Genomic DNA, 25,974 nt, shown 5'->3' on the forward strand with positions numbered 1-25,974 from the left:
AACAGTGCCCTAGAAATGGGCTACTTACTATATGGACTATTTTGGGTGTATTAAAAAAAAGTATATGAATTAGTGGTTTCCAGTCTTTCTCAAAGATATGAACATATTCTAACAAAACGTGTCTGAAAATGTTCGCACAAACTTTGAATCCCTAAAACTCAACCCAATGAGAAGAAGCTATACAGGCATGTAATCCAACCCCTGAGGCAACAGACCAAAGGAAATAAGCACATTCAGTCATCATTCTTCCAAGGCTTTAAGAAGAAAGCAATCAGATACTCAGCCATCCAACTTAAGGAACTCTGTGGAGCTGAAAAGAGGAAGTAATCAGTAATGATCCTTTATATGACCTTACTTGAGGCTTTCTTGGGAGCTAGATGAGGACCTGTCTGATTGTGGAAGAGATGCTACACTGCCAGAACTCTTTAAGTAAGTCTGAAGACTCTTCTGATAAGACGGCTCGAGGGAATTATACAGTGTTTCAGCTTCACCAGGGAAGTGGTTTCTAAGACCCATATATGTCCTGTAAAACAAACAACAAAATTTAAGGTTTTTTTCTAAAAAAACAAAAACACCTTAAAGAAATAACTTTGCATGATTACACATTAACCGTAAAATGTGTACATTCAAGAAAAGCAAAAGTTTTTAACCCCAAAGGTTTTAATACAGCCACAATGTGCCAAGTGAATACTTTCTAAATTAAACAAGTTTTTGGAGGAAGACAACAGGCTTTTGAGAAAAGGAATCTCAGTTCAAAATCTGACTATAATCCTTACAATTTGGGTGGCCTTGTGCAAACTTCCAGATCTCCAAACTTCAGTTGCCAAAGGAGATAGCACCTTCATTGGATCATTTTAAGGATTAAAAAAGAACATATACCTACTGCCCTACAAAGTATCAGGTACGTAACAAATGTTCAGTAAATTAGATATTTTTATTCACAACAAAAGTGAATATGTTATGATGTAATACGAATACTGATGGATATATAAACAACAAGGCTGAGTGAACTGATAAGACAACCAGTACAGGTTTAATGGAGAAAAATCAATCTCCACTTGACTAAAGAGCTGATCAAATACAATACTTGGGACACTTTCAATATTTTCATTCTCCCAGCATAATGTCTGTCGAAGAAAAGACCAAAGTATGTTTAAACCACCACAAAAATACGTTATAGACTTACTTTCTTGCCTCCACTCTGGCCTCAGCATCAGCATCATGAATTCCCTTCTTAATAGTTTCAACCAAGACAGCTGCATGTCTATAAAATAAAGTACCTTTGGGATCATGTATAAAACTATCTATTTCACCACAAACGATACTGCCTATATACTGTATATCACACAGCAATCACAAATGGGCAAGGGGGAGAAAAAAGGCAACTAGCATATAATAATGAATCTAAGATTGCAAGATTTCCTAATAATCTGCCCCACTAATTTTATTCATGTATGGTTTCCTTCTGACAAGTCAAACATTATAAACCTGAACATAATTATTTTTATATGGAATCCAGACAAATAGTACTAACATTTTAAATTTTTCATGAATTAAAGAAAATCTTGTGTGTGGTTCCTCACTAACCTACCAGTGTAGAAATGTGCTAGCAGTACAATCAGTTACTAACCAGACTGAATAGCAGCTGCCACAAAAGAACTTAAAGAAAACTTGGAATTATATCATGCCTGCAGTAAACAACTATTCTATTTTTTAAAAATGGGATGTGAATAAATTTAATGCTTTCCATAAGAATGGAAAATCAGCAATGTATTCAACATAAATACATGTGTATCCCAAGCTTCACATGTGAAACAAATGAGAAATACAGCCATACAGATAGCCAGTGACTGACTCGCTGCCCTTATTTTCCTCTTTTTCGCTGCAGAGCTTCATTAAACACTGCCCAGGATATACACGGCCAATGACACCTGACAGCTGGTGTGGAGAAATCTGCCAACAGATCTCTCTCACGTTTTTGATCTCTTTCCTCTGAAAAGAAGTGCCCTTCTTCTATCCTAAATCATTCATTACTTGATTAATTGCACCTTGGGAAACCTATCTTACATGACTAGAAATACATTTTAAACTACCTGCCCAATTTAACCTGGAATTTCTTATAAAACCTGGAATTTCTTGCCCAATTTAACCTGGAATTTCTTGCCCATTCACCTAAGAGACCCTCATTCACCCCACAAAGAAGAAAATCACAGCTACGATGAGTAAGAGGAGCACCTCAGCTTTAAAGGAAAATCAGTACAAATAACTTTTAAAGGAAAATGGGAAATAATGCAAATCCAATACCATCAATTTCTAAAGAACTGATGACAAAGGGGAGGGGAGAGTGGTGGAAGAGGAAGAGTCGATGCATACCTTTCCAATGAGTGAGTCTGCCACTCCTGTAATAATAAATCTAAAAATTCAAATGAACGCCTGAAAAATAAAAATAAACTATTAACTAAATGTTGCAACATTAATACTCAGTTATATAATTTTACAACTAAATGTTAATTAATACTTTCTTCTATAATACAGCGTTTTGTCTTCTGAATTAAAGTATAAGACATATTTTTAGATATTTTTACTATCAAATACTTAAATTTTTTTAAGACTCCAACTATTCCTATGCTTAATAGTTCAAAAAGACCTTAATTTTAACTTGAAACTGTTTTTCAAATATAAAATTTAATTTAATTTAAAAGATACTTATCAAACACCTACTATGCACTAGAAATTGAAGATACACAATGGTGACCAAGAAAGCTATGATGTCAACTCAAACACTACATACAAAACAACAAATTAATCCTTGCCCGCTCGATCTACTCGTGGAGTGCGTATGGTACAGATCAGGAAATAACACGGAGGTTAAACTAATTTGCCCGTAGTGACAGAGTGGGACTTAAACCCTGACATTTGAAGCAGTTGATATCACCTCCCTCATCCAAATCCAATAATCACGTCTCAATTCTGTCTGAAGTCTCTTGAATTTACTCAATAAAATCTTCAATCTTCCTCTCAATTATCACAAATACAGCTCCAGTTTTCCACCCCATCTCTTACATGAAATGTAAGAAGTCCTACTTAATTAAACCAATGCTTTTCATTGTCCCTTTTTAATCACTGTTCACTGCTGGAATAAAAACTAGGATGGATGACATTACTTCTCACCAAAAACCGCTGATCAAACAATATCAGAATTTCTCTTCCAGTCATTCAAAGCCCTCCATATCCTGACTTCTATCTATCCCCTTTCCCTCCACAGTCAGCCTCTTTTCCTACTGAAACCTCCCATTTATCACACCTTCTGGGCTCACTGGCCTGTCCAATGGCCCTGCAGCCTGCAGCATAGCTTTCCATCTCTGCCTACACCTCACTTCCTTTACAGGTATTGAAATACTCCCCATTTTCAGGATAATTCTATGATGCATTTCTTGACTTCCTCTTCTCTGTAACATCCCTAATTTTCCAATTACCATTTTATTCAGTGTAAGACAGTGACTGGTAAATCTTTTCTGTAGAGGGCCTGAGAGTAAATATTTCAGGCAGCAAATATTTTAGGCTTTGAGAACAACACAGTCTCTCATTTTTTTTTCCCCACCTTTCAAAAATGTTAAGTTACAGTTTTAGCTTGTGCCTGTACAAAACTAGACTGTTGGACAGATCTGCCCAATGGACTGTTATTTGCTGACCCTGACATAAGAGAGAGGTAATTAAACAACTGTCCCCAAATTCCAAATCACTTACAGGTAACAATGATGTCTTATCTTCCCGAACATTCTAAGTACTTAAATAAACATATTTATCAAACAAAAGAGGGGAAAGAGTTTTTTACAATTTCCTGAAATATCCAATACACAAATCTTGTTTTTTGTCTTTAACACTAATGGTGCTAGTGGTGATACCAGTGATATCAAAGACTGTAGAAATAATGAGACAGACATTGACAGACTAACATGATTGTATACTCTGTGCCAAACACTATGTTCATGTCTTCTAGTGTCCTTCTCATTTAACCTCACAACTCTATGGGGTCCACATCATTAGACCCACTAACATACACAGACATGAGGTTTAGGGCAATTAAATGACTGCCCAAGGCAGGACAGTCAATCAAAGTTGTAGGATTCTAGGTGAGGGCTGACTCTAGACTCCAAACTCTCTGAAAACCAAAGAAATAGTGGCCCAAATAAACCAAAATGTGGGAGATCCGGGTTTGATCCCTGGGTTTGGAAGGTCCCCGGGTGAAGGGAACGGCTACCCATTGCAGTATTCTGGCCTGGAGAATTCCATGGAGAAGTCCATGGGGTCGCAAAAAGTCAGAAATGACTGAGCGACTTTCAGACACACTTTAATACGAAAAGGCCAAGAAATGTGGATAGTCATAATAAGCACTTTGTTCCTTTTTGCCTTACATTAAGTTAAAAAACTTTAATAAGGTTTCTAGAAGGCAAGAAATTGATGACAACTAATTTTTGTACCCAACTAAGAATCAGACATAATGCAATATTCAACATAAAGCTATACTAAGTTTTTTCAAAACTTACCTCCTTACAGGAACTGATTTCGATGTGCAATTGCTTGTTATTAAAGGTATAAGTCTGGGTACATGAGTATGCTGAAAAAGACAGTTTAGAAGAGGTTGAGAAATACCGTGTACCTTACATAATCTCTTCCTTTACTTGCTTTGCATTCAAGTATTTAGCTATATTAGAAAAGAACAAAAATAACCATAAAATCAGATTTTGAAAGAAATTAAGACCAGTCAAAAGGTTTTCCCAAATTAAATAGTAACGATACAATTTCAGAAGGGCAGATGTGGTTGTAATATTAAATAATAAGGACAAGTTAACTGATAACTACAGACAACTGTTAGGACAGTGTACTTTGGGGGGAACCAGACACATACTGGTCTTATTTTTTGATGTACCATGGCTACTGCTGGAGAGCACAGTATTGCTATGTCATCAAAGCAGGTTATCAGAGTGAATCTGCGTAATTATCAAGAATGCACTTTGAAACGGTGATTTTAACTGAACTTTCATCCTGGCTGAACCACAGCTCTCTAGAATTCAGGTATATAATCTTCTGATTTCTATTAGTAATTCTTACATTCTTCTTTGGTGAGAGTGTTTGTGTGTTAGTCGCTCAGTTGTGTCTGACTCTTTGCGACCCCATGGACTGTAGCCCGGCAGGCTACCCTGTTACTGGGATCCTCCAGGCAAGAATAGTGGAGTGGATTGCCATTCCCTTCTCCAGGGGATCGTCCTGACTCAAGGATCGAACCTGGGTCTTCTGTATTACAGATTCTTTACCACCTGAGCCACCTCTTCTTTAGTAAAGCAAACACTAAGAAGTTCACAAGAGACGTTAAAATAAAACAGTAACCTAAGGATACATATTTGATGCTTTAAATCTCCTATTTTTCTTTTGAGCTGATGGTACAGGCTGGGTTACCTAGGAAGCAGGCTGTGAGATGGAGTTCAGCCTTTTTAATATTAAGCAGTGCTTTTGGAATCAACACTGGTGGAAGTGAGAAGGAAGCAAGACTAGGCAAAGGAAGAAATCAATCTGTGATATAGCCCAAGGACCTCTTTACCCAAAGTCACTGGGGAGCTCTGGAAGATAGTCTCAAAATGGCCTAAGATGGCCAAACTCTACTCTTCCACGTCAATCAGTTTACTGGATATGGGCCATAACTAGGAAAGGGCAAGACTCCAAGAAAGGCAGATCTCTACAAGCTTCGCAGGCTTTGAAGAGGCTGCAGCTAAAGGCTGTCAGCCCACAGAGCCTCCGTACTTGGGAGGAAACAAGTCTTAGAGTGAAGGAAAGAGTGAGTGGCCACAACTAACTCAACCAACACAGAGGGAACACTGTTTTCACCTCTGACAGAGGGAAGCCACCCACAGACGTGAAGTTGTTCAAGATGAGGATAATGCAACACAGTGCTGGTCTGCATGTTATTCAACTGCTATATCCAGTATGGAAGGGCTCTGTGGACTTGCTCCCCTAGCACGAGGGACCAGTTTTGTGGATGACAAGTTTCCCATGAACAGGTTGGGGGTGCGGGGGGGGAGGGCAACAGGGGGTGGGGTGGTGATGGTTTTGGAATGATTCGAGTGCATTACATTTTTCATGTACTTTATTTCTATTAGAGCATCCAGAAGAACTCATCCCTGAACATTACTGAGGAGTTAAAAGAAAGCCCAAAGGGACTCCCTAGCCATAGTATACTACATAGCAGGTCTCACCTACCTTCCTCCTCCTCTCTCTCATGATCTCAAAATCCTACTGCTGCTGATTAACTCTTAAACAACACAGTGGCAGAGATGGGGCTAGAGACTAACCTATTGCTACACCATATTCAGGGGAGCTATTCCAAAGGAAAATAAGTGATCCTCACAATTACAGATGATGCATTCAAACAAATACTAAATCAGAACAACTTAGAAGCAGGCCCCTGGGAAACAAACAAAAATATAGAAAACAGGAAATAATGTAAAACAACAACAACCTGATCCGTATTTTCTGTGAGATGATGGGACATGTTATTGTCTCAATAACATGAGACAAACTCATGAAAAACAGGCAATCTGAAAATAATACATGAAGTATAAACAAACCTAAAAATGGCAAATTGGGTACTGTCAAGTAAGCAGAATTTAAAGGATTTTTCCTGAGAACATATACAACTGAAAGACAGGAAACAAACAGAAGCAATAAATAAATGATACATGAAAACTAACATAAATTTGAACAAACTTCATTTTAGTCAGAAATCTTGCTCCTCTGTGTAAAGACAGCACAAATGAAAGATGCTGTGAGGGAACTCCTAACAGAGAGACTCTCCTACAAAGCTTCCTAAGGCAGCAGTGGTGCTGTTTTTAAATAAAAGAATCAAACAACATCTCACTATAAAAACAACAGAGTGAAGAAAACAATTCTTTGTGAAAAGGACATAATTCTGAGAGAAAAGAAATGTGAACCTGAAGTCCAATTTTTGAATTCTTGTATAATGGCAAAGCAAAGCCATTTAGAAATATGAAAAAATAAATATCTATGAAAACTGAGAACACAGTGCTGCTGCTGCTGCTAAGTCACTTCACCCATGTCCGACTCTATGCGACCCCAGAGACGGCAGCCCACGAGGCTCCCCCGTCCCTGGGATTCTCCAGGCAAGAACACTGGAGTGGGTTGCCATTTCCTTCTCCAATGCATGAAAGTGAAAAGTGAAAGTGAAGTCGCTCAGTCATGTCCGACCCTCAGCGACCCCACGGACTGCAGCCTACCACGCTTCTCCGTCCATGGGATTTTCCAGGCAGGAGTACTGGAGTGGGGTGCCATTGCCTTCTTTAAAGAACACACTAAGATCAAGCAAATATTTTTAATGGGAAGAGTCCTAATAAACACTGGGCAGGAATAAAAGCAGAAAAAAAAAAAAAACCCACCATAGTCAACTTTAGTTGCTCGAAATTAATTCAGTGGTTAAGGGGAAAACAATGACACAAATAAGATAAAAATATATACTTCTTATTTTTTTTTTTAATATATACTTTCCAAAAGGCTGGGGAAGTAAAAGAGAATTTATTCTTGACACTGACAAAGAACAAGAAATTTTTAAGAAAATAAGATTAAAAAAAAAATAAGACCATAAAGAACTAGAATAATATGAACAAACTAGATTTAGAAATGAATAAAGCACTCTATAAATGAATTCCATATTTCACAAATACTAAAAGACTACCTATCTAAATATATGATGTACTCGGATATTAACAAAATTCAGGTTATTCAATGAAAAAGAAATTGTACCATCAAATTCTCTGATCAGAATGTCATGAAATTACAAAATGATAAGAATGACAAAAGAACCATCTGAAAATGCAGACAATATCCTTATGTAATTCAATGAGAAAGTTGAAATGGAAATTACAAACGACTGAGAAATATAAAATAGAGTGTGGTAAATCTAAATCGCTGGATGCTGCTAATGCCAAACTCAGAACACAACATTATGATAAGAAAGTCTTATGTGATTAAATAATAAAAACTATGACAAAGTGAGAATATACCACAAAAATCTAGGGGAAAAAAAGAAGTAAGCCACAGCAAGTCAAATAAAGTAATTAAGAAACATAAATATAGAAATTAAACAACTAGAAAAAAATAAAAGAACCCCATGGGTACCAATGTAACAAATTTGAAGCTTATAAAAAATCTCTTAACAATACCTCTAGCAAGTATTTTCCTTTTTTTTTTTTAAAAAAAGAACATATAATAATATAATACAAAATGGTAATATAACCCTGGTAGAAGAAACTTTTCTTAAATTAACAGTATACAACTTCATGTCAAGAGTCTTCTTAAGTATTAGCCAACTGCATCTAGCAGTATCATAATGTAAATGGCCAAGCAGAAATCATTTCATGAATGTACAATGGATAAATGAAGAGAGACAATCATTTCTAAAGGGATATCTGACAAGATTCCACATCTACTACTGATCAAAATTTAGCAAAATATAAATAGGAGGAAATTCTCAGACCTAATCCAGAATATCCAAAAATTCATCCCAGAGGTCATATTTAAAGCACTCCTATTAAACTCAGAGAAAAAAATAAAGATTTCAATCATTTCCACCAGTTTTGAACACTGTTATGAAGGTGCCAGATTTAGTGAAGCTTACAAAAATATTAAAACAGAAAGAAAAGGGACATTTTCTGAGATAGATTCATGGATTTCTTCACAGGCACAGATTTTACTGCTGAAAAACACCTGGTACAGCAGCATTAGAGAGAGAGATCATTTACCAGGAGAGGACAAATTGATCAAAGAAACTGGAAAGGCATTTAAAAAACAGACCCATATATTTATGGAAATTTACTACACGAAAACAGTGGTAGTTTAAGAAAAGACTGAACTATAATCTACTACACACCACGGGGTCAGCTGGTTTTGTATCTGGGGGAAAACAAAGTCAGATATCCATACTGTACACAAAAATAAAATTAAGTTAGATCTAAATCTAAGAAACAAAATCATAAAAGGTTTAAAAACTGACTATTTTTATAACTGAGAAATGGGGAAGGTTGTTTTAACTTTATATAACAAAACCCACAAAAATAGAATTGTCTCAAAACAAAAAAATATCAAATTTCTATATATATATCAAATGTAGCTTAAACAATATATGAAGAAATGACAAACTGGTAGAAAATATTTACAAATAAAATTAATATACAGTTGTCCTTCAGTGTCCACGGGGGTGGTTCTGGGACCCTGTGAGGATACCAAAATTCGGGGATATACAAATCCCTTACATAAAATGGTACAGTATATGCATAAAACCTACACTTTTTTTTCCTGTATACTTTGTCATCTCTAGATTAATTAGTTAATATAATGTAAATGATACACATATAGTTGTAATTATTATAAATGTTATAGAAACAGATGCCAGCAGAAGGCAAATCAAGTTTTGCTTCTTGAAACGCATTACAATTCTTTCCCCCGCAAATATTTCTGATTTGAGGTTGGTTGAATCCACAGATGCAGAACCCATGGATAAGGAGGACCAACTGTTCTAATAACACAGAAAAAAGGCCATAGGAAAAAACGCAAGGAAAAAATGCACAGAATATAAACTGGCAATCCTTAGAAAAACTATTAAAGGAAAAAAATACCTAATGTTTTCTAATAATCCAAGAAATGCAAAGTAGAATATGAAATAATATTCTTTAATTATTAAATTTTAAAACCTTTAAGATACTAATAATACACAGCGTAAGGTAAAGGACAGAGAAAAAGAATTTCACAAACTTCAAATATGGTGAGGACAGCTTAATATTATGCCCCTTAACTAAGACCTGACTTAGACATCAAAAATAATTAAACAAGGGAAGCTGCCTGAGTACATGAAGTTTAAAAAGCAAAGGTAAAAAAACATTTATACATATATATAAAATATAAATGCTACACTTACATTTTGTAGTAAATATAGTTTGTATAGGCACAAAATAGAGGTTTGGAAAAGTACATCCTGTATGGTTAGAGTGGTGAGTTGTAGAAGAGTAAAATTTAAAAATTTAAGTGGGGAAGTTTTACATTTTTACCTCTTCTTCTGCCACCTTTAAGAGGTGGATGATGAGAAATATTAAGAATTTGCTGTCATCTATTACCACTGCTTGTAACATTTTTACTGTTTAACATTTGTCTGTTACTACAGAAGCAGAAGATATTAAGAGGTGGCAAGAATACACAGAAGAACTGTACAAAAAAGATCTTCATGACCAAGATAATCATGATGGTGTGATCACTCACCTAGAGCCAGACATCCTGGAATGCAAAGTCAAGTGGGCCTTAGAAAGCATCACTACGAACAAAGCTAGTGGAGGTGATGGAATTCCAGTTGGGCTATTACAAATCCTGAAAGATGATGCTGTGAAACTGCTGCACTCAATATGCCAGCAAATTTGGAAAACTCAGCAGTGGCCACAGGACTGGAAAAGGTCAGTTTTCATTCCAATCCCAAAGAAAGGCAATGCCAAAGAATGTTCAAACTATCTATTGCAATATTGCACTCATCCCACATGCTAGTTAAGTAACGCTCAAAATTCTCCAACCTGGCTTCAGCAATATGTGAACCGTGAACTTCCTGATGCTCAAGCTGGTTTTAGAAAAGGCAGAGGAACCAGAGATCAAATTGCCAACATCTGCTGGATCATGGAAAAAGCAAGAGAGTTCCAGAAAAACACGTAATTTTGCTTCATGGACTATGCCAAAGCCTTTGACTGTGTGGATCACAATAAACTGTGGAAAATTCTGAAAGAGATGGGAATACCAGACCACCTGACCTGCCTCTTGAGAAACGTGTATGCAGGTCAGGAAGCAACAGTTAGAACTGGACATGGAACAACAGACTGGTTCCAAATAGGAAAAGGAGTACGTCAAGGCTGTATATTGTCACCCTGCTTATTTAACTTATATGCAGAGTACATCATAAGAAAGGCTGGGGGCTGGATGAAGCACAAGCTGGAATCAAGATTGCTAGGAGAAATATCAATAACCTCAGATATGCAGAGGACACCACCCTTATGGCAGAAAGTGAAGAGGAACTAAAAAGCCTCTTGATGAAAGTGAAAGAGGAGAGTGAGAAAGTTGACTTAAAACTCAACATTCAGAAAACGAAGATTATGGCATCTGGTCCCATCACTTCATGGGAAATAGATGGGGAAACAGTGGAAACAGTGTCAGACTTTATTTTTGGGGGCTCCAAAATCACTGCAGATGGTGACTGCAGCCATGAAATTAAAAGATGCTTACTCCTTGGAAGGAAAGTTATGACCAACCTAGATAGCATATTCAAAAGCAGAGACATTACTTTGCGAACAAAGGTTTGTCTAGTCAAGGCTATGGTTTTTCCAGTGGTCATGTATGGATGTGAAAGTTGGACTGTGAAGAAAGCTGAGCATCGAAGAATTGATGCTTTTGAACTGTGGTGTTAGAGAAGACTCTTGAGAGTCCCTTGGACTGCAAGGAGATCCAACCAGTCCATCCTAAAGGAGATCAGTTCTGGGTGTTCATTGGAAGGACTGATGCTGAAGCTGAAACTCCAGTACTTTGGCCACCTCATGCGAAGGGTTGACTCATTGTAAAAGACTCTGATGCTGGGAGGGATTGGGGGCAGGAGAAGAAGGGGACGACAGAGGATGAGATGGCTGGATGGCATCACCAATTTGATGCACATGAGTGTTGGTGAACTCTGGGAGTTGGTGATGGACAGGGAGGCCTGGCGTGCTGCGATTCATGGGGTCGCAAAGAGTCGGACACGACTGAGTGAACTGAACTGACCTGACCTGTAACATGATTCACACACACACGCTCACACATGCACATGCGTATTGTGCCTATTATATTCTGTATACAAGCATCTTTACTTTGTGATCCTCTTTACTATTTAAATTTCATTAATACCTGTGTATTACTTTTATTATCAGAAAAATTACTCAAAAGTAATTTTTTTCTTGGGGTTTAAAAAAATTCCAATGATTTATTTAAGTACATTGAAAGAGAGAGAGAGAGACAGACAAATGGACAGGCAGACACACAGAGGAAGACAGGAAAAAAAAAAAAGAAAGGAAAAGAACCTACCCGAATTATGAATCTGATTGCTGCACATCCAGAAGTCGCCATGACTTTTGCACTATTGGGGACGAGATTAAAAAGTGTAGGTACAATGGCTTCAGCGCCATGATCAAACTTGTTTCCCAAAACTGTTGAAAGATGGCTATAAAGGAAGACAAAAAATGTTGTCTTAGAAAAATAGTTTAACATTAAATATAGGTAGGACCATGTAATTTTAAAATATTCTTTTACTGAATTAACCTAAAATCTTTATTTTAACCAGTTCTAAAATGGCAGAAAAACAAAAGAGAGAAAGGGAAGTGCAGATATTAAGTATTTCTTTCTTCTCCCTGACCTTTTACTGTCTAGTGCAGAGTTGACTTTGGCATTTTAAGCATCTCTCTGCAATAGAGAAGCCATTTGATCTCAGAATTTAAGCATGAACATGACAGGTAAAACACTCAGCTTTGACTGTCCTGATGTTTAGTCTTTATCCATCAGATATTTTCATTCTGATGCCCCAGTATCAATCTTATATTCAACATACTGTACAAACAAGTAAAATCTTACCCAAATCAGTATTCTGCTATTTGTATTAATGGTACCACTACTATTTCAGTCACAAATACTTCCTGACATGTTTGGTGTAGGATTTCAGAATTCTTGATTGAACACAGAACTCTACCATACAATGGTTACCAGCTTCCCTGGTAAACCGACAGTAAAGAATGGTGGTTCAGTCGGTAAAGAATCTGCGTGCAATGCAGGGTACTCGGGTTCAGTCCCTGGGTTGGGAAGTTCCTCTGAAGGAAATGGCAACCCATTCCAGTATTCTTGCCTGGGGAAAATTCCATGAACAGAGGAGCCTGGTGAGCTACAGTCCAGGGGGTCCCAAGGAGTTGGACACAACTGAACAACTAACACACATACATTGACTGGAGCTTCCCAGGTGGCGCCAGTGGTGAAGAGCCTGCCTGCCAATGCAGGAGACATAAGAGACGTAGCTTTGATCCCTGGGCAGGGAAAATCCTCTGGAGGAGTGCGTGGCAACCCACTCTAGTATTCTTGCCTGGAGAATCCCACAGACAGAGGAACCTGGCAGGCTACAGTCCATGGGATCGCACAGAGTTAGATATGACTGAAGTGACTTAGCGTGCACAGATGCACTGGTTAGTTGGGTGACTCTAAACAAATGTGTCTTCTCTTTCCAAATTTGCAGTTAAACAACTAATCCAGCCTAATTAATTTGATATGGTTTGCCGTCTATGGGGTCACACAGAGTTGGACACGACTGAAGTGACTTAGCAGCAGCAGCAGCAGTATGACTTTAGGTAAAACACTTATGAAGAATGCTGTAAACACTCACATTTCTACATACTTATACCTTATTTAGAATACAGTTGGCTCCGAAATATCAGATTCCTGATTCAAAGCAGTACTCAGACCTATTTACTAGTGTTCAGTTACACATTCAGTTTTCCCTTGTGAAACTCAGATGAGAAGCAGGGGAAGCCACCTGTGCCCTGATGTTGCTGTCCTCCTTTAAAGTGTGAGCCTTTTGTTCTGGTCAGCAGGTGATGTCCTTTGGAAGTAGCCTCATCTTTCCCAGCTTGTTAGGAGGGGTAGCCTGAGAGTACTCAGCTTCGAGTAGCCTGAGCAGTACGATTCCTACACAACAGCCTTTCTGGGGTCTCAAATGCATGCCCTGGGGGTTTGACAAGGTCTCTCCAGTCTGGTTCCTCAAAACTTGAACCTGTCCCAGCCCATGCAAGTTCTGGGAACTGTTGTTTACCTCATGGCTTCCAGCAGTAGGTCTTTCCGGTCCGCAGAGAGTTGTACGTTTCACATGCACAGATTAGTGTTCAACTGGACTCATGGATCCCCTATGCAGACTTCTATGGCTCTTTTTCTGTTATAGCTCTCTTCTCCCCAGTATTCTGCACTGAAAAGTTTAGCCACTTCAGCTTTCAGAACCTCCCATCTCTTGTTTCTTCTTCAACTGAGTAAGACTGTCTTGCTCTGCCTGGGTTCTCCCTCCCCCTCCACGGTTCAGAAATGCATCCAGGTCAAAACTGTGCTGATGGTACTGTTCAACTGATATGTTTCAAGAATTACAGTCCTGCTCTGTCTGCTGTCCATTATCTGTACACAGTTGTCTTATACATTTTCTTCAGTTTTCTGCAAGAGGGCTAATCCTATACCAGTTATTGCATCATGGCAAGAAGCGGAATTCTCATCATGAAGTATTTTCCAAGGTTACAATTTGAAGATTTTTGTTTTGTTTTGCTATCAAGAGATACTCAATTATTTTGGTATATTGACTTATATCTAGCAACCATGCTACATAGTTCCTTAATTATAATCATTTATTAATTCTTGACTTTTTCTGCATGGATAATTATATCATCTGTTAATAAGGGCAGTTTTGTTCCTTTTCTTGCAATCCTCATAGTTTTTATTTCCTGAGTTTTTTAGTTTATTTTTTTCTGTTCTGACTAGGACATCTAATATGATCCGGATTATAAATACTAATAGTATGTATCTAAGTGTTCCCTCTCTCCAAAGGAAGGCTTATACAACAATATATACAACAAATTTTTTTTTTTGGTCAGGAGCAGCAGTAAGAAGAGTTCAAGTGTTCTACCATCCTTAAATTATAGAAAAATATAAACATACTGAATAGGTTTAGACTTTGATAAGTTAATGATGGATGTTACAATTCGAGGACAATTGCTAAAATGTCAGAAAAAAAGCTTAATATCCAAATTAGCAAAGAGAACATTACATAAGAAGAGCCGGTTCTGAGACCCATTCATTTTTTTCTTATACTCACAGAGTTAGTGACCAAAAATCTACCAGTCGACTTTTGACATATAAACATAGTTCAAAGTTGGTATAAAGTACTATTAAGAAAGATTTTTTTTTTTTTTTCAAAATCACACAAATTTAATCCTTATGCATATGATTTTTGGATCATGCTTTAGGGGGGTTATCTTACTAGTGCTTTACTGAATGAGTAACTCAATCAATGAGCACGAAATTAATTCATAAAAAATACTTATCACACAAAGAATATACTTACGCTACAGTAATGCAAGCTTCTCTAACCACTTGGGATCTAAGATCCTTAGCGGAAAGTTTAAGTGCTCCATCCAACAAGCGTAAATGCTGGAAAAAGCAATCATATTGTGCAGCTCCAGCAACAAGCAATGATCGAATTTTCTTTAGCTGAAATAAAGAAAATTTTCATTACTGACATTAAAAAGTAAAGCAGTATAAAAAAACAAACAACTTCCTAAACATTATTTGAACAAAATTTTAGAAGTTTTCATTAGATTCAACAGCACTAAACATAAATAAACATGTGAAGAAACAAAACAGCTTTCTGGAAAAGAACATTACAGATTCAGTTATATGTATAATAGACATATATAATGTTTGAGTATATAAATAAATCTTAAAGTTTTAAGGGAGTCTATTTAAAATTGTGACAAAAGACATACTCAGGTGCACGTCTGTGGTCACACGCAGAAGTTAAAAGTTTACCTAAATAATACCCATTATTATGTAGAATCTCATATTAATCTTGGAAAAGGCAACGGCACCCCACTCCCGTTCTCTTGCCTGGAAAATCCCATGGACGGAGCAGCCTGGTAGATTGCAGTCCATGGGATCTCTAAGAGTCGGACACGGCTGAGTGACTTCACTTTCACTTTTCACTTTCATGCATGGGAGAAGGAAATGGCAACCCACTCCAGTATCCTTGCCTGGAGAATCCCAGGGATGGGGGAGCCTGGTGGGCTGCCACGTATGGGGTCACAGAGTCGAACACAACTGAAGTGACTTAGCAACAGCAGCATATTAATTTCTGAGCTTCTCTAAATTTTTAAAGATATCTTTCAAAGTTAAAAAAGATGAACTAAAGATGGAAAGTATAAAAAAATATTGTGGATATTAAAAAAATAGTTGAAAGAATATTATATAACTTTAAGTATATATAAGAAGGGAAACTATCATAAGCAGAAATCAGGAGGCATCTAAATGAGATTAACTAAAAAAATCACAATATGGTAGGAAAAAATTATCTGCAACACAACAGTACAATGCACAAGGAATGGCAATAAAGTGAAAAAAAGACAACCAAATATTACATTGGCTAAAATAAATACAACGAAACGTGTTCAACCTTACTGCTGCTGCTGCTAAGTCGCTTCAGTTGTGTCGGACTCTGTGCGACCCCAGAGACGGCAGCCCACCAGGCTCCCCCGTCCCTGGGATTCTCCAGGCAAGAACACTGGAGTGGGTTGCCATTTCCTTCTCCAATGCAGGAAAGTGAAAAGGGAAAGTGAAATCGCTCAGTCGTGTCCGACTCCTAGCGACCCCATGGACTTCGGCCTACCAGGCTCCTCCATCCATGGGATTTTCCAGGCAAGAGTACTGGAGTCGGGTGCCATTGCCTTCAACCTTACTAGTGATAAGCAAATGCAAATTACAACAAAGACACACCATTTTCCTTCCTTAGATCGGCAAAAGTTAAGACTCAGTAAAACCCAGTACCAGACAGAAAACATATATTCTTACTGTTAAGTAGATCATGAATGACTAATATCTTTGTTCAAAATATTTTGGCAATATCTACTGAAATAAAACTGTATCATCTATTCTTTACCCGTCAACCTCATCTATAAAAATTTAACCTACAAAAATAAAAACACCACTGTTATAGACACATGCATAGATGTTTATTGTAATATTGTTTTTTTTTTATTTTTTTATTTTTTTTTGTAATATTGTTAATACAGCACAAAATAGAACAAGTCCATCTTACTTTCTAGAAACATACAGCCCACCAAAACTGAATGAAGAATTAACAGGTAACCTGAACAATCTGATCATTGATCATGAAAAATTTACATAATCTGCAATTAAAAAAAGCTCCGTGCAAATGGAAGTCCACGACAAGATGGTTTCACTGAGGAATTCTATCAAACATACAAAAAAGAACTTACACCAAACCTTCTCCAACTCTTCCAAAAAGAGGGACTTCCCTAGTGGAATGGCTAAGATGCTGCACTCCCAATGCAGGGGGCCTGAGTTCAATCCCTGGTCAGTAACTAGATCCCACACGCCACAGCTAAAAGAGTCCCCATGTCACAACTAAGACTTGGTGCAGTCAAATAAATAAATAAAACAAAAAACTAAAGTAGAGGGAACCTTCCCAAAGTGATTCTATGAAGCCACCATCACCCTACTACCAAAACCAAAGACGCTACCAAAAAAGAAAATTACAGGCCAATATCTTTGATGAATACAAATGAAAAAATCCTCAGTAAAATATTAGCAAACTGAATCCAATTACATATGAAAAGGGTCATACACTTTGATCAAACTGGATTCATCCCAGGGTCACAAGGATGGTTCAACATATGCAAATCAAAAAATGTGACACAGCACATCAACAAAAGAAATCATATGATCATCTCAACAGACGCAGAAAAGAATCTGACAAAATTTAACAACCATTTATGATAAAAAACTCTTACTAAAGTGGGTATAAAAGAAACATATCTCAACATATCTCAATAAAAGCTATTTATGACAAACTCACAGCCAATGGTTCATGACAAACCCAAACAACACTCAATGGTAAAAAGCAGAAAACACTGCCATTAAAATCGGAAACAAGACAAGGATGCCCACTCTACCACTTCGGTTCAACACAAGATTTATTAAAACTCTTAATAATAGGAATCAGACAAGAAAAAGAAATAAAAGGTATCCAAATTGGAAGGGAAGAGGTAAAATTGCCATCACATGCAAGTAACATGATTTTCTGGAAAACCCTAGAGATGCCACAATAAAACGATTACAACTACTAAATGGATTCAGCAAAGCAGCAGGATACAAGATTAACATATAGAAATCAGTTGCATTTCTTTATACTAACAATGAAATATCAGAAAGTAAAAAAAAAAAATCTTTTAAAACCACATCCACGGTGGCTCAGACAGGAAAGGATCTGCCTGTGTTTGATCCCTGGGTCGGGAAGATGCCCTGGAGAAGGAAATGGCAACCCACTCCAGTACTCTTGCCAGAAGAATTCCATGGACAGAGGAGCCTGGCAGGCTACAGTCTATGGGGCCACAAAGAATTGGATACAACTGAGGGACTAACACTTTCATTACATATATATTACATACACACACACCTAGGAATAAACCTGACCAAGGAGGTAAAAGACATTCACTAAGAAACATAACACACTGATGAAGGAAACTGTAGATGAATCAAAGACATGAAAAGCTATCCCATGCTCTTGGACTGGAAGAATGAATATTGTTAAATGGCCATACTACGAAAGCAATCTACAGATTTAATGCCATCCCTATGAATTTAGATTCCTACCAAAAGTGCCCAAGGGTTCCCTTTACTCCACAACTATGTAACCCAAAGGAAAGCCAGGGCACTGGGGCATCAGGGAAGCTCAACAAGTAACACAGGTGGAGACAGTAACAAATGGATGAGAAAGACTCTTCCTGAACAGCAAAACAGAAAAAAATGCACCCTGAAAAAGGCCTAATATCTCAATTTGTTTTCCAGAGTGAAATACTACTTATCAGACTTTATTTCACAAGCAAATACCAGATAGTACTACTACTAAATTTCCAAGTTTTTGAAAAAGAACACTGGGGTGGCGGCGGGGTGGGGAGGAAAGAGAGAGAGAAGAAAATAAAAAATAGAACACTTACTGCATTGGCACGCTGATCCCAGTCGTGTTTGTCATCTGACAAAATTTCCCTGATTTTATTTAACGTTTCTTCAAGTTCTCGACTAGAATAGATCTTAAAGAAAAGATGCAAAATGATAACATTAATATTTCTTGCCACAACAAAATGATGCCCTGATGTTTAAAATAATCATTTAACAGTATTTTTCCCATTTTAGCACCATTTTTAAAATGAAGAATGGAAATACATTACAAACAATAATAAAATAAAATACTTTATCTTCCTTACCAGTTACCTAGTTAAGGGTATTTTCTCCACTCATAAGTAACTTCAAATACACTCTTGAAATGCTTTGTCATTTAAAAATGAAATACAAATATCCTACAGATTAGTAAAAATAGGAAGGATTCCTCTAAATGACTTCAGGTATATAACAAATCTATTGATTTCATAGAGAGTGAAAAAGTTAGCTTAAAGCTCAACATTCAGAAAACTAAGATCATGGCATCCAGTCCTATCTGCTGCTAAGTTGCTTCAGTCGTGTCCGACTCTGTGCGACCCCCACAGACGGCAGCCCAACAGGCTCCCCAGTCCCTGGGATTCTCCAGGCAAGAATACTGGAGTGGGTTGCCATTTCCTTCTCCATCCAGTCCTATCACTTCATGGCAAATAGATGGGGAAACAGTGGTTGACTTTATTTTGGGGGGCTCCAAAATCACTGCAGATGGTGACTGCAGCCATGAAATTAAAAGACGCTTACTCCTTGGAAGAAAGGTTATCCAACCTAGACAGTATATTAAAAAGCAGAGACATTACTTTGTCAACAAAGGTCCGTCTAGTCAAGGCTATGGTTTTTCCAGTAGTCATGGATGGATGTGAGAGTTGGACTATAAAGAAGGCTCAGTGCCGAAGAATTGATGCTTTTGAACTGTGGTGTTGGAGAAGACTCTCGAGAGTCCCTTGGACTGCAATGAGATCCAACCAGTCAATCCTAAAGGAAATCAGTCCTGAATATTCATTGGAAGGACTGATGCAGAAGCTGAAACTCCAATCCTTTGGTCACCTGATGTGAACAACTGACTCATTTGAAAAGACTCTGATGCTGGGAAACAGAAGGGGACAACAGAGGATGAAATGGTTGGATGGCTCACCGACTCAATGGATGTGAGCTTGAGTAAATTCCAGGAGTTGGTGATGGACAGGGAAGCCTGGCATGCTGCAGTCCATGGGGTCACAAAGAGTCAGACACGACTGAGCGACTGAACTGAACTGAACTAAATTGCATTCATATGTTGATACGTATTTGTTTTAGGTTAATACCTCCTCCACCCCTGTCCATGCTAGACAGCAGCCAGGAGAGATGCTCACTTTGTTTCCCTCAGGAGCTAACTGCCAAACACCTTTCACTAACTTAACAAGTGTTCACATAACAAGGATGCAGTATTCTAGGCATAAAGGACACTATGGTTACCAAAAAATAGGCATGGTTTTTGTCTCAGCAGCATATAATCTAGTCAAAAGAGAAAAGAATTAATCAAATTATATAAAATATGAAATTACAAATAGAAAGTACCACCAAGGAGAATTACACACTGTCATGAAAGTGTACATATAAGAGGGAAGTGAACCAGTGAGGAAAGTCAAACATAAACTGGGGCAGATATCATCAGACAAAACAGAGATCAGTGAACAGCATGTGCCAAAGCCCTGAAAGAAACTGAGAGAAGGCCAAGTACAGTAGTAAAGAGTACAAAGGAAACCAGGCAAAGAACCAGGGACCCAGGCCTAAGTCAGTCAGTACACAGGATTTCTCTACATCACAGTCAAGGTTCAGAAGTGGGCATGTGACCCAAATCAGTTCGATTAGAATGAAATACAAGTTTTACATGGTCAACCAGGAGAAGAGACAGAGTGTAGTGAGGGTCTGAGGCTTGAACAGCCATAGCCATATTGCTGACTGCAAGGGAAGACAATGTAGAAGGGTCCAGAAATAAGACCTAACAAAGAACAGGGTTCTGGATACCATCTGAGTGGTATACATGGATACCTCAAAATGGCCCTGGTTATGTTTTTCACTTTCATCAGCCATTAAATTCCCCTTTTACTTAAAACGAAACGAAACTTGCCAGAAACAAGAATACCAACAGCAGCAAGGCATGAGACAAGGTGGAAGAGGTCAGAGGGGGACCAGATAACATTCTGTTAGAGAAGGATCAATGGAGTGTCTAAGCCTTTCCTGCCTCCTGCTTTCCCTGCTAAGTTAGCAATCAGTAGGAATAATTTCTAGGTGTCTGGATTTTGTAACTGTTTCAGTAATGGCTTCCACATGAAATCCTGAAAGAGTACATTTGAAAGGAGAAGATCATGAATCCAGTTGTGCACAGGTTGAACCTGAGATGCCTCAGAGACATCTAAAAGGAGATGTAAAGAAACAATAGGTGGAAAAATTACTTTCACAATAAAGAGACGTCTGGCTTAGAGATAAAAAACTAAGCATTATCTATGTAAAGGCAGGAACTAAAGCCATAGATTTGAAGGAAGTGACTTAGTAAGAAAATGGAGAGTAAGAAGAGAGGCCTAAAACTAAACCCTTAAGAAATCTCAAATATTCAACAGTCAAATAAAGAAGGATGCAGCTGTAGAGGAGAAATAGATGAAGCAGACAAAAAGATAGGGGGGAAAAAATGAAAGAACACTGTTTACAAGCACCTTTAAAAAAAACAGTGGATATACTGAGACACTGTAATGTAATATGACTCAACGATATGGATTTAATTTTATCTCAGCCTCACTGAAAAATCACTTGAACATCCAAATGTACCAATAAATAATAATTTGATAATAGTAAGTCAAGTATTTTATTTATGCAGTCAATTCAGAAAAAAAAAAGATTTGAAAAAACGGACAAAAACAAGTGATTATAACATAGAATATGAATGGGGAATGCTACATTACTGGTACCCTTACCTGAACAGAAGGGACATCTGTAAAAGCTTTTATAAAATCATCCTCATCAACTGCTCCAGCACCTCCTTCCTTAGAAGCACCTGATAATTAAAAAGAAAAAAAAAATTTTTTTAAGTTTACTTTTAAGCATTTTAGCACCATGAATGCCATGAAAAAATTAACTTTTGATATGAAAAAGGCATAATTTTGAGACATTCCATTTTACAAGAAGACATTAAAAACTCTTCAACTTCTCAGAAAAGAGAAGGTACTTAGTAGTAGTTGATTAACTCTCTATAAGATACTAGACGAGGCTGGTAAAAGAATCCAAACTATACAAACCCTCTCACCCTTCATTCAACGAAACAGCAAGGACACAAGAAATACAGGTAAAAGGATAAACATTTAAAAAGAGGAACAGTTTAAGCGACAATGTCACTATTGATGGCAAATAAGTGAGATAAAGGATCCATGTGTGCTGCAGTGCTCAGGAAAGCAAATGTGAAAAAAATGAGGGTCTTCAAATTAACTTCAAACATATATAGAGATCTCTTACTGTATATACACAATCAAAAAGTAAACTCAGTAGGCAGTACTTACTTAAAAGCCACTAATTAACCTAAAAAGAAATGCAAAATGGTTGTCTGAGAAATAGCTGAGAAAAGAAGAGAAGCTAAAGGAAAAGAAATACCCACTAGACTGCAGAGTTCCAAAGAACAGCAAGAAGAGGTAAGAAAGCCTTCCTCAGCGATCAATACAAAGAAATAGAGGAAAACAATAGAATGGGAAAGACTAGAGATCTCTCCAAGAAAATCAGAGATACCAAGGGAACATTTCATGCAAAGATGGACACAATAAGGGACAGAAATGATATGGACCTAACAGAAGCAGAAGATATTAAGAAGAGATGGCAAGAATACACAGAAGAACTGTACAAAAAAGATCTTCACGACCCAGATAATCACGATGGTGTGATCACTGACCTAGAGCCAGACATTCTGCAGTGTGGAGTCAAGTGGGCCTTAAAAGCATCACAACGACCAAAGCTAGTGGATGTTATGGAATTATAGCTGAGCTATTTGAAATCCTAAAAGACGCTGCTGTTAAAGTGCTGTATTCAGTATGCCAGCAAATTTAGCAGCAGTGGCCACAGGACTGGAAAAGGTAAGTTTTCATGCCAATTCCAAAGAAGGGCAAGGCCAAAGAATGTTCAAACTACCGTTCAATTGCACTTGTTTCACATGCTAGCAAGGTAATGCTCAAAATCCTTCAAGCTAGGCTTCAACAGTATGTGAACCGAGAACTTCCAGATGTTCAAACTGGATTTAGAAAACGTAGGAGAACCAGAGTTCAAATAGCCAACATCTACTGGATCATAGAAACAGCAAGAGAATGCCAGAAAAACATCTACTTCTGCTTCCTTGACAATGCTAGATGGTGTGGATCACAACAAACTGTGAAAAATTCAAGAGATGGGAATACCAGACCACCTTACCCGCCTTCTGAGAAATCTGTATGTAGGTCAAGAAGCAACAATTAGTACTGGACATGGAAAAACAGACTGGTTCCAAATTGGGAAAGGAGTACATCAAGGCTGTATATTGTAACCCTGCTCATTTAACTTCTATGCAGAATACATCATGCAAAATGCCAGGCTGGATGACTCACAAGCTGGAATCAAGACTGCTGGGAGAAATATCAATAACCTCAGATATGAAGATGATACCACCTTAACAGCAGAAAGTGAAGAGGAACTAAAGAGCCTCTTGATGAAGGTGAAAGAGGAGAGTGAAAAAGCTGGCTTAAAAGTCAACATTCAAAAAATGAAGATTATGGCATCTAGTCCCATCACTTCATGGCAAATAGATGGGGAAACAATGGAAACAGTGAGAGACTTTATTTTCTTGGGCTCCAAAATCACTGCAGACAGTGATTGAAGCCATGAAATTATAAGATGTTTGCTCCTTGGAAGAAAACAAGGACAAACCTAGACAGTGTATTAAAAAGCAGACATTAGTTTGCAGACAAAGGTGCATATAGTCAAACCTATCATTTTTCCAGTAGTCATGTACAGATGTGAGAGTTGGACCATAAAGAAGGCTGAGCACTCAAGAATTGATGCTTTTGAACTGTGGTGTTGGAGAAGACTCTTGAGAATCACGTGGACTGCAAGGAGATCCAACCAGTCAATCCTAAAGGAAATCAACCCTGACTATTCATTGGAAGGACTGACACTGAAGCTAAAGCTCCGATAGTTTGGCCACCTGATGCGAACAGCCAACTTATCAGTAAAGACCCTGATGCTGGGAAAGACTGAAGGCAGGAGGAGAAGGGGACGACAGAGGACGAGATGGTTTGATGGCCTTACCAACTCAATGGGCATGAGTTTCAGCAAACTCCAGGAGATGGTGAAGGACAGAGAAGCCTGCTGTGCTGCAGCCGTGGGATTGCAAAGAGTCACAACTGAGCAACTGAGTAACAACCTTATCCAGTAGTTCCTAAACATTCAACACAGTTTTCATAACAACTTTCTTTCCACAATTATTAATATATTTTGTTCCTTTATATGTTAATACCATTTCTCGCAAAATACTTTGTTACAATATTAAGAGCAACTGAGCAACCATTAGGGAAGTCTGAGAACCAATATCTGACTCCTGTAAAGTATACATCCCAGCTGGTACAGGAGACCTGCACAGAAACACCACAGCACAGCCAGTTATCCTTAGTGTGCTCAAGAATGCAAAGCAGAAAGTTCTACTGACAAATGGAGATGCGAAGGGGGAGTGCAGTATGAAGAGTCACCACAGTGTATATGCAATTTACTCAAGTGTCATATGTACAACAGAATGCTAATGCCCATACATCAGCCCGCCAGCCACAACAAATGCCAAAGGCCTCAAGGGAATGCAGAGAATCTGACTAAACCCTGATAAGGCCAGTGCCAATGACTAAAGACATACATAGGAAAGTCTAAGTTTGAAAGTCACAATTTTTACTCCAATCATAATGTCTTGATTATGCAGTAAATTCTGTCTTATTATGAGTAGGGTCAAATAAGCTAGTGGACAATAGAGGGGGAGCAGAAATTAAATGGCTTTTAGAAGTCTGACACAAGAGGGACTTCCCTGGTGGTCCAGTGGCTAAGTCTCTGTGCTCCCAATGCAGGGGGCCCAGGTTCAATCCCTGGTCAGGGAACTAGATCCCACATGCTATAAGGAGAGTTCACATACTACAGCCAGAAGATCCCATGAGCCACATTTAAGACCCGGTGCAGCCAAACACGTAAATTTTAAAAAAGAAGTCCTGCAGAGATACAGAGACAAATCAGCCTTAGGACTATCTCAGATATGACAGTTAGGTCTCTAAACCTGGACACGAATATTGGTAAGAATTTACATAGTTTGAATAGCTGACCCTAATCTACCTTACTCTTACTTCTGAGAAGCACTGTGGTTAAGCAGAAGTGCTGCTAATAGTGCGAAGATAGAGGCCATGCTGAGCTCTGCATTCTAACCTTTCTTACACCTCACATGTCTTATAAGGAGACCTTTTTATAAACCTAGTTTGCCTAATCTTTTTCCTCACCTTCATTTTGAGTGTTTGGCCTACAAAGTATTATAGGAAGAGGATCTCTGCATAGGAAATAAACTGTTGAATCAATTGTTTCATTTCACATTCAACATTTCATCTTCTGATACAACTTTAAAAAGTTCACCTAAACATACCACAAAATCCCTTTAGCACCAGCAAGGAAATAACTACACAGAAGAAAGTAAAAAAGAGTAATGGGCTTTCATGTCAAATATTACTGCAAGAAAAGGAGAATGGGCATGCACACCAAGGAGACGTATTTAGATAAATTAAGTTTGAAAGCAGGAGCACAGGTAAAGGTTGGGCTGAAGGGACAAGCAAAGCTGGCTTCCAAATTGACTAAAGCTCTTTCAAACGTAACTGGGTTAACAATCACACCAGAGAATGTTAATGAGCTGAAACAGAAAAGAAGAGCTTTGCCCAGTTGTCTAGCGGTGGTGGTGGTGGTTTGGTTGCTAAGTCGTGTCTGACTCTTGTGATCCCATGGACTATAGCTCGCCAGGCTCCTCTGTCCATGGGATTCTCCAGGCAAGAATACTGGAGTGGGTTGCCATTTCCTTCTCCAGGGGATCTTCCCGACCTG

At 38.0% G+C, this 25,974-nt stretch overlaps 1 protein-coding gene across 37 annotated transcripts in view; it reads right to left on the minus strand.

Annotated features, from left to right (window-relative positions):
- The window catches only part of CLASP2 (cytoplasmic linker associated protein 2), a 175,597-nt gene that overhangs the window by 80,074 nt on the left and 69,549 nt on the right, over positions 1-25,974 (minus strand). For all 37 annotated transcript variants that reach the window (NM_001191201.3, XM_059879719.1, XM_059879716.1 and 34 more), the window contains 8 exons: positions 21,819-21,898; positions 18,873-18,965; positions 15,206-15,351; positions 12,151-12,286; positions 4,548-4,618; positions 2,374-2,433; positions 1,187-1,264; positions 356-523 (listed from right to left, as the gene is read on the minus strand). In NM_001191201.3, the coding sequence (NP_001178130.2) occupies positions 356-523; positions 1,187-1,264; positions 2,374-2,433; positions 4,548-4,618; positions 12,151-12,286; positions 15,206-15,351; positions 18,873-18,965; positions 21,819-21,898 (832 nt within the window). The remainder of the gene's footprint in view (positions 1-355; positions 524-1,186; positions 1,265-2,373; positions 2,434-4,547; positions 4,619-12,150; positions 12,287-15,205; positions 15,352-18,872; positions 18,966-21,818; positions 21,899-25,974) is intronic.

The sequence above is a fragment of the Bos taurus genome, chromosome 22 (genome assembly GCF_002263795.3).
Source record: "Bos taurus isolate L1 Dominette 01449 registration number 42190680 breed Hereford chromosome 22, ARS-UCD2.0, whole genome shotgun sequence".
Lineage (NCBI taxonomy): Eukaryota > Metazoa > Chordata > Mammalia > Artiodactyla > Bovidae > Bos > Bos taurus.